The sequence below is a fragment of the Mobula hypostoma genome, chromosome 8 (genome assembly GCF_963921235.1).
Source record: "Mobula hypostoma chromosome 8, sMobHyp1.1, whole genome shotgun sequence".
Lineage (NCBI taxonomy): Eukaryota > Metazoa > Chordata > Chondrichthyes > Myliobatiformes > Myliobatidae > Mobula > Mobula hypostoma.
The window spans coordinates 120,854,265-120,873,687 of NC_086104.1; the positions used below are offsets into that span (position 1 = coordinate 120,854,265).

The window sequence follows — 19,423 nt, forward strand, 5'->3', positions numbered from 1 at the left end:
CTGCAGAAAAAGAATCTCAGAGTTGTAGGTGGTGAAATGTATGTACTCTGAAAATAAACTTTACTTTGAACTTTAAAATCGATCTTCCTCCCCACCTTCCCCCTTCCTTGTTTGTGGATCATCATTGCAAATTCCAGACATGCTGGACGGGGGAATGCGGAAAGAGAGTGGTTCCTCAGAATTGTGATGGTGGGGGGGGTGGAGATGATTGTTGAGTAGGGGAGTGATTTAAGGTACTGAAAGTGTATGTAGACTTGTTTACCACCACAGGAGATGGAAAATATGAAGCAGAGTCAGCAGAGCAGAGAGTCTCCCCACCCATTATCAAACTACGCATGTTCATCTGTATCTGTCAAGTTGAGAGTGTAACAGGAACAGCCCTTCTGTCATCTCACTTCCACACTGCCTTCCAACCCAGCCACACATCTCTGTGACTCTAAACACCAGGCGGGGGATTTCCGAGATTCCTCCCACACGGAGGAAGTACTCCCCACCCGACCCCCAATCCATGTAACTCCTCCGGATCCCACAACAGGATCAAAGCCAACATTTCTCGCCTCCGTTTGCTCGAATCGGATCAAGAAGAGGTGAATCCGATCTAAGGCTGCTGGTGAGAGACGTGACAGTTGGGGTTCAGGGGAGGCACGATTGGGTGTGGGGTGGGGGGAGAGGTGGGGAGACTCTGTAACTAATTTAACTCTGGCTTCTGTTGGTACTTGCAAAGTTACCTCATCATCGACACAGATTTAGGAAAGGGTAGCCAAGTTTGGCAAAGTTTCTTAGAGTTTTCTGTTTGGCATTGTCATAGACAGAATTGTGCAAGGGCAAACAGTAGTGGTTGAAGTGTACAAGGCTTAAAATCGAGTGATCGTTAAGCAGAATTAGAACATGCAGGAGGTGTGTGTTTGAGGATTAATGGACAGAGAACATTGTTGTGCTTGTATTAGATGCAGGATCGAACAGGACCACTTCACGAGTTACACCCGGGAGGATCGTCTGTCATATCCCCAAGCTTGCAGCTGATGTGATGCTGGGAGGGTGAGAGAACGATTTGTAGGGATCAAGAAAAGAGGGAGACGGAAAATCCGGTGGGAGGTAGCGAGGTCATCCTCAGAGAGAGAGAAAAACAAAAAGTAACACTGGCATTTAATGGTGAGGGACTGTGAGTCCCCTGAGTCCTGCGGTCTGGTTGTGACAGCCAACACAGAACATAGAATACGGAACACAGAAGACGGAACATAGAGCAGCGAACATGACAACACACTACAGCCCTTCGTCCCACAATATTGTGCCATTATTTTAACTTACTCCATTATTATTGTAACCCTACCCTCCAACATAAATAACCTTCATTTCTCATTTGTGCATTTAACTGTCTAAGACTCTCTGAAATTATGCTAATGTATCTACCTCTGCCACCACTCTGATGGTGCATACCATGCACTCATAACACTGTATAAAAAAAAACTTACTTCTTGCATCCTCCGATCACCTTTAAGCTATGCCCTCTTATAATCACCATTATCTCAAAGTTGCTGGTGAACGCAGCAGGCCAAGCAGCATCTATAGGAAGAGGCGCAGTCGACGTTTCAGGCCGAGACCCTTCGTCAGGACTAACTGAAGGAAGAGTGAGTAAGGGATTTGAAAGCTGGAGGGGGAGGGGGAGATGCAAAATGATAGGAGAAGACAGGAGGGGGAGGGATAGAGCCGAGAGCTGGACAGGTGATAGGCAAAAGGGGATACGAGAGGATCATGGGACAGGAGGCCTAGGGAGACAGACGGGGGGGGGGGGTGACCCAGAGGATGGGCAAGAGGTATATTCAGAGGGACAGAGGGAGAAAAAGGAGAGTGAGAGAAAGAATTTGTGCATAAAAATGAGTAACAGCTGGGGTACGAGGGGGAGGTGGGGCCTAGCGGAAGTTAGAGAAGTCAATGTTCATGCCATCAGGTTGGAGGCTACCCAGACGGAATATAAGGTGTTGTTCCTCCAACCTGAGTGTGGCTTCATCTTTACAGTAGAGGAGGCCGTGGATAGACATGTCAGAATGGGAATGGGATGTGGAATTAAAATGTGTGGCCACTGGGAGATCCTGCTTTCTCTGGCGGACAGAGCGTAGATGTTCAGCAAAGCGGTCTCCCAGTCTGCGTCGGGTCTCACCAATATATAAAAGGCCACATCGGGAGCACCGGACGCAGTATATCACCCCAGTCGACTCACAGGTGAAGTGATGCCTCACCTGGAAGGACTGTTTGGGGCCCTGAATGGTGGTAAGGGAGGAAGTGTAAGGGCATGTGTAGCACTTGTTCCGCTTACACGGATAAGTGCCAGGAGGGAGATCAGTGGGGAGGGATGGGGGGGACGAATGGACAAGGGAGTTGTGTAGGGAGCGATCCCTGCGGAATGCAGAGGGGGGGGGAGGGAAAGATGTGCTTAGTGGTGGGATCCCGTTGGAGGTGGCAGAAGTTACGGAGAATAATATGTTGGACCCGGAGGCTGGTGGGGTGGTAGGTGAGGACCAGGGGAACCCTATTCCTAGTGGGGTGGTGGGAGGATGGAGTGAGAGCAGATGTACGTGAAATGGAGGAGATGCGTTTAAGAGCAGAGTTGATAGTGGAGGAAGGGAAGCCCCTTTCTTTAAAAAATGAAGACATCTCCCTCATCCTAGAATGAAAAGCCTCATCCTGAGAGCAGATGCGGCGGAGACGGAGGAATTGCGAGAAGGGGATGGCGTTTTTGCAAGAGACAGGGTGAGAAGAGGAATAGTCCAGATAGCTGTGAGAGTCAGTAGGCTTAAAGTAGATATCAGTGGATAAGCTGTCTCCAGAGACAGAGACAGAAAGATCTAGAAAGGGGAGGGAGGTGTCGGAAATAGACCAGGTAAACTTGAGGGCAGGGTGAAAGTTGGAGGCAAAGTTAATAAAGTCAACGAGTTCTGCATGCGTGCAGGAAGCAGCGCCAATGCAGTTGTCGATATAGCGAAGGAAAAGTGGGGGACAGATACCAGAATAGGCACGGAACATAGATTGTTCCACAAACCCAACAAAAAGGCAGGCATAGCTAGGACCCATACGGGTGCCCATAGCTACACCTTTAGTTTGGAGGAAATGGGAGGAGCAAAAGGAGAAATTATTAAGAGTAAGGACTAATTCTGCTAGACGGAGCAGAGTGGTGGTAGAGGGGAACTGATTAGGTCTGGAATCCAAAAAGAAGCATAGAGCTTTGAGACCTTCCTGATGGGGGATGGAAGTATATAAGGACTGGACATCCATGGTGAAAATAAAGCGGTGCGGGCCAGGGAACTTAAAATCATCGAAAAGTTTAAGAGCGTGAGAAGTGTCACGAACATAGGTCGGAAGGGATTGAACAAGGGGTGATAAAACAGTGTCGAGGTATGCAGAAACGAGTTCGGTGGGGCAGGAGCAAGCTGAGACAATAGGTCGGCCAGGACAGGCAGGTTTGTGGATCTTGGGTAGGAGGTAGAAACGGGAAGTGTGGGGTGTGGGAACTATAAGGTTGGTAGCAGTGGATGGGAGATCCCCTGAGCGGATAAAGTCGTTGATAGTGTGGGAGACAATGGCCTGGTGCTCCTTGGTGGGGTCACGATCGAGGGGTAAATAAGAGGAGGTATCCGCGAGTTGTCGCTGTGCCTCGGCAAGGTAGAGGTCAGTACGCCAGACTACAACAGCACCCCCTTTATCAGCGGGTTTAATAATAAGGTTAGGATTAGTGCGGAGGGAGTGGAGAGCAGAGCGTTCCGAAGGAGTGAGGTTGGAATGGGGACAAGGTGCGGGGAAGTCGAGACGGTTGATGTCCCGTCGGCAGTTGGCAATAAAGAGATCCAGAGCAGGCAGAAGACCAGAGCGGGGTGTCCATGAAGAAGAGGAGGGTTGAAGACGGGAGAAGGGGTCATCGGTGGGGGTGGAAGAGTCCTTGCCGAAGAAGTAGGCTCGGAGACGGAGACGGCGGAAGAAAAGTTCCGCATCGTGGCGAACACGGAACTCGCTGAGGTGTGGGCGAAGGGGGACAAACGTGAGGCCCTTACTGAGAACAGAGCGTTCTGCCTCCGACAGTTGAAGGTCGGAGGGGATGGTAAAGACCCGGCACGGATGAGAGCTGGGATCAGAGGGGGGAGGGGGGAGGCTGGGGGTGTCAATGGAGAGGGGAGGGATGGGGTGAGAGGAAGATGGAGCCTCTGAGGGCCCAGGAGTTGACGGTGGGATCTGAGGAAGACGGGGTTGCAGAGTGGTGGAGGGGGAAGGGGAGACGGGAGTCACAACAGCAGCACATAAAGACCCGGCCTGGAGTTCAAGGCTGGAGTCGCAGTTGGTGGTTGCACAATCGCTGTGAAGGTGTCCATGGTCGTTGCTGGAGTCCGGGTTTTGAATATGTCCTGAGGTGTTGGAGCCGGCGAGATCAATGGCAGGCGCCGCAATTGAAAGTTTTTACTCACTCTTCCTTCAGTTAGTCCTGACGAAGGGTCTCGGCCTGAAACGTCAACTGCGCCTCTTCCTATAGATGCTGCTTGGCCTGCTGCGTTCACCAGCAACTTTGATGTATGTTGCTTGAATTTCCAGCATCTGCAGAATTCCTGTTGTTTGCGTTTATAATCACCATTGCTGTTTTGGAAAATAAACTGCTGCTCTTCTCTCTGACTATGCATCTCATCATTTTATACAGCTCTCTCAAGTCACCTCTCGTCCTCCATTACTCAAAGAGAAAGCCCTCGCTCACTCAACCTCTCCTCATAAGACATGCTCTCTAATCCAGGCAGCATCCTGGTAAATCTCCTCTGCACCCTCTATAAAGCTTATGCATTCTTTCTATAATGGACAGGGGAGGACCCAGAGGATTGGATGATAGGTAATGTTATTCTGCTGTTTAAAAAAAGGCTCTTAACATTAACCAGGAAATGATAGACCGATGAGTCTGACATCAGCAGTGGGAAAGTTATTCTAACAAACCGGATATATAAACATCTGGGAAAACATGGATTGATTAAGGATAGTCAGCATAGTTTTGTGTGTGGTAGGTCATGTCTAATTAATCTTACAGAGATTTTGAAAGTTACCAGGAAAGTGGATGAAGACAAAGATGTGCATGCTATCTACATGGACTTTCATAAAGCACTTGACAAAGCCCCACATAGGAGTTGGTCAAGAAGGTTTAGTCACTCAGCATTCAGGATGAGGTAGTAAACTGGAAGAGACATTCACTTTGTGGAAGAGTCAGAGAGTGGTAGTAGAGGGTTGTCTCTCTGACTGGAGGCCCCTGACCTGTGTTATGTCACAGGGATTGGTGCTGGGTCCTTTGTTGTTTGTCATCTATATCAATGATCTGGATGATAATGTAGTTAACTGGATCCGAAAATTTGCAGATTACACCAGGATTGGGGGTGTAATGGACAGTGAGGAAGGCTGTTGTGGCTTTTACAGTGATCTGCACCATTTGGAAAAATGGGCTGAAAAATGGGAGATGGAATTTAATGCGGACATGTACGAGGTGTTGCATTTCAGACGGACCAATCATCGTAGATCTTACACAGTGAACGGTGGGGCACAGAGGAGTGTGGTAAAACAAAGGGATCTGGGAATACGGGTCCATAACTTGTTGAACGTGGTGTCACAGGTAGACACGGTTGTAAAGAAAGCTTTTGGCCCATTGTCCTTTATAAATCAATGTACTGAGTAGAGGAGATAGGATGTTATGTTGAATTCATACAAGACATTGGTGAGACCTAATTTGGTGTATTGTGTGCAGTTTTGGTGACCTATCGACGGAAAAGATGTAAACAAGTTTGAAAGAGTACAGAGAAAATTTACAAGGATATTGACGGTCTGGAGAGCCTGAGTTATAAGGAAAGATTGAATAGGTAGGACTGTATTCTTTAGAACAGTGAAGATTTGATAGAGGTATACAAAATTACGAGGGGTATAGATTGGGTAAATGCAAGCAGCTTTTTCCACTGAGGTTGGATGGGACTACAACCAGAGGTCATGGATTCAGGGTGAAAGGTGAGAAGTTCAAGGGGAACATGAGGGGAAACTTCTTCACTCAGAGGGTCTTGAGAATGTGGAATGAGCTGCCAGCACAAGTAGTGAACTCGATTTCAATGTTTAAGAGAAGTTTTGAGAGGTACATGGTTAGTAGTGGTATGGAGGGCTATGATCCTAGTGCAGGTCGACAGGAGTAGGCAGTTTAAATTGTTTCAGCACTGACTAGATGGGCTAAAGAGTCTGTTTCTGTACTGTACTTCTCTATGACTCTGTTACTAATGAGATGACCAGAAGGAAACACAATACTCCATCCAGAGCCGAACACAATACTCCAACTAGAACTGAACACAATACTCCACGTGTGGTCCAACCAGGGTATTATAGAGCTGCAACATTATCTTGCAGGTCTTGAACTCAATCCCCCCACTGCTCTCTTAGTAACCCTCTCACCTTGCCCACAGCTTTCAGGGATCTATGGATGTTGTTACGTACCCCGTAACTGGGTTGCCAAACCAGCAGAAATGGATCACTCAGTTGGAGTCTGGAGTACTAGAACTAAGAAAGTTTTATTAAAGAAACAAGCAACACAGTAATCGAAAGGATAATAAATGCAACAGTTCAGCGATGATAAACACACATGTGCATAGAATTAAGATAACAGCATCAATCAAGCTCTATCGTTGTCTAGGGGTAAATGACCAAATTTCAAAGTGACTCAAAGTTCAGTCCAGTTTAGTAGTTCAGTTCGCAGTAATCGTTGCCATGGCGATGGACAATGTGGGGGGAGAGAGAGAGAGAACAGGAACAACTGATCATTCAGCACAGCTTCACTCACAGACCGACGAGATGGCTCACAAGCCGCTTTTGGGCGGGTCCTTGGTGATGTCACCTGAGGTCACCGACTGTGACCCCTCCTCCAGATGCGATCAATCCTCTGCAGTGAACCCGGCACCCAGGCAAGGGCGGACACACACCGGGTTCCCGCTGATCGTACCTTTCCACCCTGTGCGTTGTCTGGTACTTCCCACCGACTCGTGAGAAGCGCACTGCTTCCAGGGTCTCGTTATCTCGGGTGGCGTGTGTCTTGCCTTAGCGAACCTGTCCCTTTTTATCCCCCTGCTGGGGTATCGCCTGTCCATACTTCAAACAGTTCAAGGTTCAAAGGGGGGAGCCGCTCCAGACAGCTCTCTCTCCCCCCGTCCCTTCATTACACATCTCCAGACGCTGCTCCATTGTTCCTTATCTCTCCTTCCCCTGAGGACAGGTGGCAGACCACTTGCTGATGTCACTGATGCTAACCCAGGCCAGCAAACATCTTAATTTTATGTGTATTCTCGTCACAATGTAGACTACCCTTGTGCAGGTACAGAGAGCAGTCAGGAGAGGAAAGGGCATGGGGTTGTTCGTCAACAGTTGGAGGTGGAGAGGAGTGCCTCATCCCTATTCCCACAGAGGGGAATGGCCCCTGGAATACCATGTACTGTTATGGTCTCCATCACTGAGGAAGTTCAGACTCCCTTCTGGTGGAGGAAGTGGTGAACATTTGTCAGATCAATTGTTGGGACGGTGGTGTTGGGTGGGTGTGGGGGAAGTTGTTTGGAGAGATCAATTAGATTGGGACATGTGGTCCCCTAGAATACAGAAGGAGAATGGGGTTGAGGGGGTCTCATTGTTCTAACAGGGAAAAAAACAGGATGTTTACCCCAGGGGTAAGGGGTCAGACTGAGAGGCATGAGATGGGAAGAGGTTTCTTCACCCCAGCGGTGGCGAGTCTTGGAAATTTCTCCTCCCCCCAACCCCCAGAGCTTGGTCAGAGGGGAAATGCAAGATTGAGAGAATTAGGAGATGAAGGAGAGGTTTAGTACAGGGGGCCTGGGGGTGATCAGCTGGGATCTCGCTGCAGGGAGGAACGGTGAGAAGGGCCGAATGGCCTGCTGACAGTTTCAGTTCCTCATCTTTTAGCATCCTCGAGAGGGGAGAGGGGAGGAAGGGATGTCCACAGCCAACCCCAGTGTGAGATGCTGGCGGAGAGGGTGGGGGAAACAGATAAATCTACCTCCCCCCTCACCAACCAAACCCCCTCTATGCAATGGCTCTCCAACTCTCTCCCCTCCCTCTCTAGCCCTGTTCTCTCTCTCCCCCCCACATCCCACCAACCTGATCTTTTCTGTGCAGTGGCTCCCCCACACTCTCCCCTCCCTCTCTACCCTGCACTGTCCCTCTCCCTCATGTGATCTCCCAACCCTATGTCCCCCACTTTCCCTCTCCCAACACATTTCACACATTCCCCCTATCCTCTACCACCACACTCCCCAGCCTCACATTACCCTTCCAGCCCAGCTCCTCTCCCTCTCCCCACATTCTCTCATCCCTCTGCCCCACCCTGTCTTCCCCCTCTCCTCTCACTCTCTCCCCTCTCACTACCCCCTCCTTCTCCCCTCACTCCTTCTACACCTCTCCCCTCTTTTCTGTCACCATCCCCTCCCTCTCCTCCCACCCTCTCCTCTCTCTCCCCTCTGTCTCCTCCCACCTTCTCCCCATCTCTTTGTCTCACTCCCTCTTCCTCCCTCCCTCCCTCTCTCATTATCAGTCGTCTCTCTCTCTGCCTCTCTCTCTCATTCCATTCCTCCCTTCCTCTCTCTCTATACCCTCATGGTCTCTGACTCCCCTATTCTCTTCCCTCCTGTGTCTCTCATTCCCTCACTCTCTGCTGTCCCTCATTCTCCCTCTTCTCCAGAGAAGCTCTCGGGCTGCAGACGCAGATGTGAGGGAGTGCCTGAGGCTACCTCTGTCAGAGAGGGGCAAAGAGAGAGGGAGGGAGAGACAGAGGGGATAAGAGTACAAGGGAAGATGGGAGGGGATGGAGAGGGAGGAGGAAGGAAAGGAGGATTTATTATTTGGTTAATTATTATTAATAGTTTTGTTGCATGCACAGTTTGTTCTCTTGTGCACACTGGTTGTTTGAATGACTTTGTGCGTAGTTTTCCATTGATTCTATTGTATTTATTTACATCTTCTCTTGCCGCCGGAAAATGAATCTCAGGGTAGCATATGGTGACATATACGTACTGGGGTAATAAATTTATGTTAGACTTTCAGACACCTCTGTGTTTCACCATTTCCTCTTGCAGCCCAGTCCAGATATCAGCCTCGCTGCCTGTGTAAAATAATTGCCCCTCAGTTCCTCTTTAAACCTCCTTCTCTCACCTCCCCCCAGTCCTTCTCAGAAACCAGAACGTAGAACAGTGCAGCACGGGAGAGGCCCAGTTCACTTGTGATGAAAGGTACTGTCTACCCTGTCTCCAGCTCTCATTATCTCGGTTATATAACCAAAGTCTTGGCTTGCACAGCCACCCGTGGCCAGATTCACCACTCTCTGGCTAAAGAAATTCCTCCTCAATTCTGTCCTTGTATTCTGAGGCTGTGTGTTCTGGCCCAGACTCTCCCACTGTAGGAAACACACTCTCCACGATCACACTGTCTATGCCTTTCAATGTTCGGCAGGTTTCGATGAGATCACCCCCTCAGTCTTCTAAACTCCAGAGTGTACAGGCCCAGAGCCATCAATAGTGCCTCATGCATTAACCCTTTCATTGCCAGAATCATTCTCATGAACATTCTCTGGACTCTCTCCAAACAGGGAGGTGTATCTAACCCTGGCGAGGACGGGCATGGAGGGAGGTGCAGTTGAAAGGAAGACGAATGTAAACTGAAACTGAGAGGTTTGGGAGAGCGAGGAGGGGAGGTTCAATGTGTTAAGTTTGCTGAAAGTGGCAGAGAAAGTGGTTAAGAAGCTGACAGGATGCTGGTTTTATAAATAGATCACAGAACTAAGATGGTGAAGGAGGTACAGCAGACACTTGTTCTGCAAACATGTGCATAGAGTTGGTGCAGGGGTTTTGGCTGCCTGCTGAGCAGAAAGTGTTATTAGCTGCTACCGACCATCACTGTGGCACTTGTATGTGTCCAGGACAAAGAAGAAGGCAGGAAAATTCATTGTGGACACTACACACCCTGCAAACTGCCTTTCCCAAAAGTTCCATCTGAAAGTACTTATAGGGCGATTAAAGCAAAAACCTTCATGCAAACAAGGCGAGCACGGTAGTGTAGTGGTTAGTGTGACGCTTCACAGCACTAGCAACGAAGGTTCAATTCTCACTGCTATCTGTAAGGAGTTTGTACGCTCTTCCCGTGTCCTTGTAAGTTTTCTCCAGGTGTTCCATTTCCTCCCACATTCCAAAGACATACAGATTAGGGATAGTAAGGCTCTCTGGCATGGGAAGAGGCCATTCTGTCCATCACCTTCCTGCAGACAGAATGGCCCCTGCCCATGTCAAAGAGTCATATTATTCCTAACCTTGAGTTCTGAAATGAGTGGAGACCTCGTTGAAACGTGCCATTCTTCACAAATGGGCAGGGTGTTTCTTCAGGGTGGGGCCACCTTGAAACAAAGTGTCATCTGTTCCATACAGACATTTTCAGGAGTTAACTGCAGTCAGGAACCGGCGATGGAGTGGTGCTGAGGTTGAATGGGGTAGGGGGCTCAAAGAGGTAAATACCTCCTGATTTATGTAACCCCATCAATCCATCTTCCTGAAGCACACAGGTGCAAGGGTTTTATGTGTTCAAGCCCTCTGATCTGGGGGCTTCCAGAAACCCCACCCTGTCATTAAGGTCAGAGGGGGCAAGAAAGGTTTATGTGGATGTTACTAGGAAGTTAAACCAGGGCAGGATGTACACAGTGAATGACAGGGCCCTATGGAGTGTTGTAGAACAGAGGGACCTTGGGGTACAGCTACATGGTTCACTGAAAGTGGACACAGATAGTTAGGGCTGTGATGAAGGTGTCTGGTATGCTGGCCTTCATCAGTTAGGACACTGAGTACAGGGGTTAGGACGTCAGCTTACAGCTGTACAAGACAATGGTGAGACCACACTTGGAGTACTGTGTGCAGTTCCAGTCGCCCAGCTACAGTAAGGGTGTCATTAAACTGAAGAGGGTGCTGGAAAGATTCACCAGGATGTTACTGGGACTGGACGACTTGAGTTATAAGGCAAGGCTGGACAGGCTGGGACTGTTTTCCCTAAAGTGAAGGAGACAGGGGGGTGACCTTATAGAGGTTTATAAAACCATGAGGGGTGTTGATAAGGTGGATGGTCACAGTATTTTCCCCAGGGTAGGGGAGTTTAAACCTAGAGGTATAGGTTTAAGGTGAGAGTGGGCCATCAGCTGTAAGGCACAGAATTAGGCCATTTGGCCCATCAAATCTGCTCTGTCATTTCATCATGGCTGATCCATTTCCCTCTCTGCCTTCTCTCCATATTCCTTCAAGCCCTGACGAATCAAGAATCTATCAATCTCAGCTTTAAATATATCCAATGACTTCAGTCTGCAATTCAACAAGCCTTTCTCATCTCTGTATCTGCTGAAGTAGGGCTGTGGTCTAAAGCTAACGGGTTCCTGAACCAGCTGCAGTGATGACTGGCTTTGTCACTCTGAACTTACCTTTGTGAACTTTATTTCTGAATGTTATTTCCTGACTTTTTATTGTTTGCACAGTTTACTCCACTTTACAAACATTGGGTGTTTAGTGGTGATCTTATTTTAAATGGGCTCTATTGGGTTTCTTTGTTTAGTGGCTGTCTGTAAGAGATAAACCTCAAGGTTGTATATAATATATAAACTTTGATAATAAATATACTTTGAAACTTGTACTTTAATGATTGAGCCTGCAGTGCAGGGGTTCCCAACCTGAGGTCAATGGACTCCTTGGTTAATGGTAGAGGACCATGGCTAAAGAAAGATTGGGAGCCCCCGCCCTCGTGAATCCCACAGCTTCACTGCTCTCTGCAGAATCTCTTGTGTTTCTGCCTCTCACCGTGTCTGGTTCCAGTGTATCCTCTGAGAGGGTGCAGGGAGAGGCAGGGGAGGAAGAGAGAGAGGGAGATGGAGTGGAAGGAGAGGGAACAGGCGGGGAGTGGTGGTTAAGTCTAGTGGAGAAGTGGGGTTGAGGAAGATGGGGAGAGGCAGGGGAGGGAGGTAGGATGATGTTGGACGGAGAGTGAGAGACGGTGTGGAGGGAGCAAGGGAGGGGGATCAGGAGTTCGGGAGGGGAGATTGTTGGTAGAGGTAGAGAGAGGAGGAGAAAGAGGGGGACAGAGAAAGAGTCCTAAGGGGACGAGGCAGAGACAGAGATAGAGAGGAGGGAGAAGAGAGGTTACAACAAGAGAGGAAGAGAGAAAAATGGAGAGGTGAAGGTATGGAGACAGGGGTAGGAGAGGATGGAGACCATCTCATTCACCTCAACCTCCATTTTCCCTCACCCTCTCCTTACACTCCACACTCCCTATGGTCTATCTCCCTCTCCTTGTTACTAAATCCTCTCTATTCTGTACTCCCCCCTTTCCCTCACTCCCTTCCCCTCTCTCTCCCACTTCCTCACCTACCTCAATGCCATCTCCCCATCTCCCCTCTCCCCTGTCTTTCCACACTTTACTCTCTATTCCTGTTTCTCTCTCTGTCCCCTCCTCTCCTCTCCCTCAGCCACCTCATTCCTTCCTCCCTTCCCTCTCCCTGCTCTCTTGCCCCACCCTCCACCTTTCCCTCTCTCTCCACTCTTACCCCTTCTTCCCAGTTTCATTCTCTCCCCACCTCTCCCTCCCCTTCCTCTCCCTTCTCCCCTCACATCCTCACTACCTCCACAGTTAGCTCTCCCTCTCTCTCCCAACTCTTTTCCACTCTACCCAGTCTGGCTCTCTCCCCACCTTCTCACTCCCACCAGTTACACTTACACTTTCTCTCTATCTTACTTGCTCTGTCTCTTTCCCCATCTCTCTTCCTCTCTCAGTCACTCTCTTCCCCATTCTCTCTCTCTTCCTGTTCTCTCTCAATTTCTCTCTTTTTCTCCCTCTCCATCTCTCCCCCTTTTCACCCCACTCTCTTCCTGTCCCTCCTCCCTTTCTGCCTCTCCTCTGGAGTTGGGCTGGATGTAATAAAGAGCCCGTATAGTGTCCAGCGTGCCCTGCATCTCTACAGACAGGGATCTGATACCAGCAGCAATTCGTGCGATTGGTGGGTGCGTGATGAATCTGAGCCTGAGGACAGCAGTGTGAAAACACCCTCCTCACCAGCTCACCCCCACCCCCTGATCGTGCTCGTGGGATCTTGCACACACCCCCACCTCACCACCCTGCCACTACCCAGAGAGAAAAGTTATACATATGGGCAAGTCAGAATGATTCAGTTCCTGGAAACTCCATCTCCCACCAGCTCCACTCCGCATTCCCAATATCTTCATCCCCAACAAGCTGTCAGTCCCACACTACCAGCCGCTGAGATTCCCCGCTCTCTGCAACAGGGATTTCTGAGGATTTCCAAATCTCGGAGGAAAGACATTCCAAATCCTAGTTCCCTCCGTCCTGACACTGAGTGATCACAAGGCATTGGGCTGGAGGGGTTGGGGTACAGGAGTGGATTCTGAGGTGAATCAGACACCCTTTGCCAATAATCCCTGTGTTGTGTTTAATTACAGACGCTTCAGAATGATGATGAAAACCATCCTACTGCTGCTCCTTAGCATCCCCCAGGGTAGGTACATCCCAAGGTGGAACTGGAGTTTGCTGAAGAAGGCAAAAGTTTTAAATATGGAGAGGCAGAGCTGGGGAAGGGGAGAAGATTGGGAGTAGCATTAAAGGGTACAGAGAGAGTAAAGGGAGAGTGGGGATTAAAGAGGCTGGGAATGATGTGGGGGGAATTATGGGTCAAAGGGAGGGAGAGGACAGTGGATATTAATGGGTGCAGTTACTGAGGGGAGAGTGGATATTAAAGGGCGTAGTTACTGAGGGGAGAGTGGTAATTAAAGGATGCTTTTATTGGAGGGAGAGTGGGAATTAAAGGGTGCAGTTACTGAGGGGCGAGTGGGTATTAAAGGATGCAGTTACTGAGGGGAGAGTGAGTATTAAAGGGTGCAGTTACTGAGGGGGGAGTGGGTATCAACTGGTGTAGTTACTGAGGAGAGAGGTGGGATTAAAGGGTGCAGTTACTGAGGGGAGAGTGGGAATTAAAGGCTGTAGTTACTGAGGCAAGGATGGGTATTAAATGGTGCAGTTATGAGGGGAGACTGGGAATTAAAGGGTGCAGTTACTGAGGGGAGAATGGGAATTTAAGGGTGTAATAACTGAGGGGAGAGTGGGAATTTAAGGTGGCAGTTACTGAGGGGAGAGTGGGAATTGACTGGTAGTGTCCCGGAGAGACAGAGAGTGGGTATTGAATAATGTAGAGAGAGAGAATACCAAAGGGCATGGGAAGAGGGGAGTGGCTATTAAAGATCACAGAGAGTGAGGGAAATGTGAAATATTTTCACATGCTCTCCAAAGTCTCTGCATGTTTCCTCAAGTGAAATGCCCAGAACTGGACTGGGTTATCCAGCTATTGTTAAACTGGTGTCTTGTAGCCTAGAATGATACAGAACACAGCAGAATAGAGCACAGGAACAGCCCTTCAGCCCACTGAGTGCATGCTAACCCTGGTGTCAATGTATCCAATCCCATCTACCTGTGATGTCCAGCTGCTTCCATTCCCTGCACATATGTTTGTTTCAGCACAACCTTGTGGGCCGAAGGGCCTGTTGTCATACTATACTGTTCTATGTCACATTTATGTCCATATCTAAGAGCCCCGTCACAACCTCTGTCACATCTGTCTCCACCAGCACCCCTGGGAGCACATTCCAGGCACCCACCACTCTCTGTGCAAAATCCCTTTCTGCACATCTCCTTTGAACTTTCCCCATCTCTCCTTAAAGCAACGCCTCCTTGTATTTGACACTTCTACCCTGGAAAAAAGACTCTGTCTACTCTATCTCTGCCTTTCATAATCTTATTAATGCTGTCAGATCTCTGAGCTTCCGACACTCCCAAGAAAATATCCCAGGTTTGTCAGACTTCTAACAGCTCCTGCCCTCTAATCCAGACAACGTCCTGGCTAGTGTCTTCTGTACCATCTCCAAATTCTCCACATCCTTCCTGTGATGGAGTGACCAGAACCGAATTCATTACTCAGCTTACAGCCCAACCAAAGTTTTGTAAATCTGAAGTGTAACTTCCTGACTTTGGGACTCAGGGTGTACAACTAACAAAGGCAAGCATGCGGTGTGCTTTGACCTCACACTCCATATCACTATAATCTTCTACCTTATTGTTTACCTGCCCTGCACTTTCCTGACACTGTCACAGTTCTTCTGCATTCTGTTATGGTTTCCCTCACTCTCACTCCCTTCCCTCGCCTCTCCCAGTCCCCCCTCTCTACCCCCTCTTCCCCTATTCCCTTTTCTTTCCACCTCTTCCCTCCTTCCCTCCCAGTTCACTCTACACCCTCTATTCATTCTCTCCCTCTCTCCCCTCCCTCCCTCTCCCCATCCCCTCTGCCTCTCCCTCTCGTCTGATGAAGGGTCTTTGATCTGAAATATTGTCTGTCTACCTGCTCAGTATTTCCAATGCCTTCTGATGTTATTTCTCCAAGGTCTATATGACAGTTTTACTTCCCTACACTTTGCCATCGGGATCTGCCCCATTCTCTAACCACCTCCCTTTTCCTCTCCTGGTGAACTGTGCATACCTGACCAAATTCCTCTGGTGGCTAAAGAAATTCAGCAAGTCTGCAGTGACCCTCGCCAATTTTTAATCAATGCTCCACAGAAAGCCATGTTTCATGGCTTTGAACAGCAACTGTTCTGCCCATGGGAAGAAACGCAGGGAGCTGTGGACAGCTCAGTCCATCATGTCAGCTCCGGTGCCGTATTTAAATTTGCTGACAACACCACTGTCGTTGGCTGAATCAAAGGTCGTGATGGATCGACATACAAGCTGGAGACTGAAAAACTGGTTGAGTGGTGCCACAACCAGCTCAATGTCAGAAGAACCAACGAGCTGGTTATCGACTGCAGGAGGAGTAAACTGCAGGTCCATGAACCTGTTCTCATTTGAAGATCAGAAGTAGAGAAGATCAGTAACTTTAAATTTCTCAGCATTATCATTTTGGAGGATCTGTCCTGGGACCAGCACATAATGTCATCATAAAGGAGACACGACAGCACCTCTACTTTCCTAGAAGTTTGTGTAGATTTGGAATTTCATTATAAACCTTGACAAACTTCTATAGATACACAGTGGAGAGTATCATGAGTAATTCTGTCAGGGCCTGGCATAGATCCAGCCCGGTTCGTCACAGGAAAAGCCCTCATCGTCACTGAGCACATTTACATGGAGCACAGGCACAAGAAACCAGCATCCACCATCCAGAATCCCCAGTATCCCCAGCATCCAGGCCTTGTTCTCTTCTTGCTACTTCCATCTTGTAGGAGGTACAGGAGCCTTTGTTCATTGGTTATGTGCCATGTCGTATGACGATGGTGATCATGGTCTTTCCATGACCATGATAGTTTTTGGCACATTTTTCTACAAAAGTGGTTTGCCACAGGAGCCTCAAGTCCTAATAAAACAGATTGAGGAAGAGTTATTGCCGTACACCAGGGTTTCTCAACTGGAGTTCCACGAGAGGTCGCTGGGGGTTCCACCAGAGATCATGATTAAAAAAAATAAACATAGTTGTTTGAACTTTGCACAACACCGTTAGCAATCTCATTAGGGGTCACTCAGCGCAGTGTGCAGTAGGACTGTGTCTATTTGGTTGAGTCTGGAGGGGAGGACGGTCGGCTTATGAGAAGCACGAAGTGTGTTTTCTGAGCATTGAATGGACTCGCCCAACTTGGGCTGTGACATCTGCCTCTCCAAGTGTAAAATACACAGGGGTATTTTATTAACCTCTGTGTGGTACGGACACGTCTGCTGGTCCATTCTGGTGATTTTTGAAGTGGAGGTATGAGATGGAAGAAGAGTATTCTAGGCAGAGGCCTACGGACAATCCTGATAAGGTTAATAATGAAGAATTACAATCTTCTGCGTCATTTCAGTGCAATAGTGCAACAATGGACACAAAAAGTCTGTCTTTACAATGAAAGCTACTCACCAATGGGTTTTATATGGACTGGTGATCCAGGTTGCCGTATTCGATTGTGCCTAGTCTGTAGCAAACAACTAACAAATGCAGCAACGGTTCCAGCAAAATTGAAAAGATACTTAACAACAAATCACAGCCATATGACATGTAAAAGCATTGATTATTTTAACTGGTATTGGAATCTCAAAACAGAGTAAAGCTTTTGTTAATAAAGTCACAGTTAGTAAAAAAACCGCGAGCAAGTAATTTAGTACTAGAACTTATTGCCCAGAAAAATGAAAAGCCACGCAGTTGGTGAGAACCTTATAATGCCAGCATGTAAAATGCTAGGACAAGGTGCAGAACAAGAAATTGAAAAGGTTTCACTCTTGAACAGTACGATAAGGCAATGCATTGATGACATGTCACATGATGCTGAAGAGGTCTTGTGTGATAAACTGAAAAACAACAACTTCTCTATCCATGTTGATGAGCCAACAGATTTCACCAATAAATGTCATGTTGTAGCATTCATAAGACTTGTAAATGAAAGTGAAAACTTTTTCTGTTGCAAAGAATAACCCAAAACAAGCAAAGGCCAAGATATATTTAATGTCTTATCTTCATATTTGGAAACAAAAGGTCTGTCTTGGAGGAACCGTGCTGGCAGCTATACTGATGGTGCCCCATCAATGGTCGGCTCCATGAGAGGTTTCGTTTCTCTTGTGGAAAAAGAAAATCCTGACGTTGTCACAACACACTGCTTACTTCACACAGAGGGTTGATTTCAAAAGTCAAGTCAAGTCAAATCAAGTCACACTTTATTGTCATTTCGACCATAAACTGCTGGTACAGTACACAGTAAAAGCGAAACAACGTTCCTCCAGGACCATGGTGCTGCATGAAACAACACAAAAACTGCACTAGACTAAGTGAGACAACACAAGGCTACACTAGACTATGTAAGACAACACAAAAACTGCACCAGACTACAGACCTACACAGGACTACATAAAGTGCACAAAACTGCGCAGGCAATACAATAAATAATAAACAAGACAATAGGCACAGCAGAGGACAAATTACAATATAATACTAAATGATGTAGATGTCAGTCTAGACTCTGGGTATTCAGGAGTCTGATGGCTTGGGGGAAGAAACTGTTGCACAGCCTGGTTGTGAGAGCCTGAATGCTTCAGTAACTTTTGTCAGATGGCAGGAGGGAGAAGAGTTTGTATGAGGGGTGTGTGAAGTCCTTCACAATGCTGTTGGCTTTACAGGTGCAGCGTGTGGTGTAAATGTCAGTAATAGCGGGAAGAGAGACCCCGATGATCTTCTCAGCTGACCTCACTATCTGCTGCAGGGTCTTGCGATCTGAGACGGTGCAATTCCCGAACCAGGCAGTGATGCGGCTGCTCAGGATGCTCTCGATACATCCTCTGTAGAATGTGGTGAGGATGGGGGGTGGGAGATGGAATTTTCTCAGCCTTCTCAGAAAGTGGAGACGCTGCTGGGCTTTCTTGGCTATGGAGCTGGTGTTGAGAGACCGGGTGAGATTCTCCGCCAGGTGAACACCAAGAAATTTAGTGCTCTTAACGATCTCAACGGAGGAGCTGTCAACGTTCAGCAGAGAGTGGTCGCTCCATGCTCTCCTGAAGTGAAAAAACACTTCAAGTGAAAAACACTTGAAGATGAAAAGTGCTCTGGGTGGTGCTACAAAAATGGTTATCTTTATTAAACAAAGACCAGTTCACTCGAAAATGTATAAAAAACTGTGAAAACCTGGAGAAAGAGCATAACGATCTCCTGCTACATACAGATGGTGGTTGAAAGCTGAATTGCAGGAGTACTTCCAAGAAAATAGTAGGCCAGTTTTTGATGAGTGCTTTAAAGATTAAGAATGGCTGCAGAAACCAGCCTACTTAGCAGACATATTTCATCATATGAACCAGTTGAGCAGGTCTCTGCAAGGCCTTGGAGAAAATGTTTTCCTTCAAGTGACAAGATTCTTGGATTTAAAAGGAAAATAACTCTTTGGAAAAATCATGTTGCAAAAGGAAATCTTGAAATGTTTCCACTGCTTGGACTTGAGAGTGAGGAAGGACATCAGAAAGTCTCGAGTCTGATTGTAAACTACCTGGAAGAACTGTAGACAACATTGGACAGTATTTTTCCTCCAACACAAGTGTATGACTGGCTTTCTCTGAATCTTCTGTTCAGCCAGAGAATTTGACTTTGAGAGAAGAAGATGAACTTTGTGAGCTGCACTCTGACCATGCACTCAAGATGAGATTTACTGACCAGCTCCTGGACAAGTTCTGAATTTCTATGAAAGAAGAGTATCCTGCCATTCATAGGAAAGCAATGAAACTTTTGCTGCAGTTTTCAACTTCTTACATGTCTGAGCGAGCATTTTTTTGTTTAACAAGCATC

The 19,423-nt window shown here is 47.8% G+C and overlaps 1 protein-coding gene across 5 annotated transcripts in view; it reads left to right on the plus strand.

Moving 5' to 3' along the window:
* Window positions 1-383: 383 nt before the first annotated feature.
* LOC134350888 (B-cell receptor CD22-like) overlaps window positions 384-19,423 on the plus strand; it is a 55,245-nt gene continuing 36,205 nt past the window's right edge. For 4 of the 5 annotated variants that reach the window (XM_063056687.1, XM_063056692.1, XM_063056690.1 and 1 more), the window contains exons 1-3: window positions 384-610; window positions 948-1,038; window positions 13,527-13,582. In XM_063056687.1, coding sequence (XP_062912757.1) covers window positions 1,028-1,038; window positions 13,527-13,582 — 67 coding nt within the window. In that variant the 5' untranslated portion in view covers window positions 384-610; window positions 948-1,027. The remainder of the gene's footprint in view (window positions 611-947; window positions 1,039-13,526; window positions 13,583-19,423) is intronic. The other variant, XM_063056688.1, reaches the window with a different exon arrangement.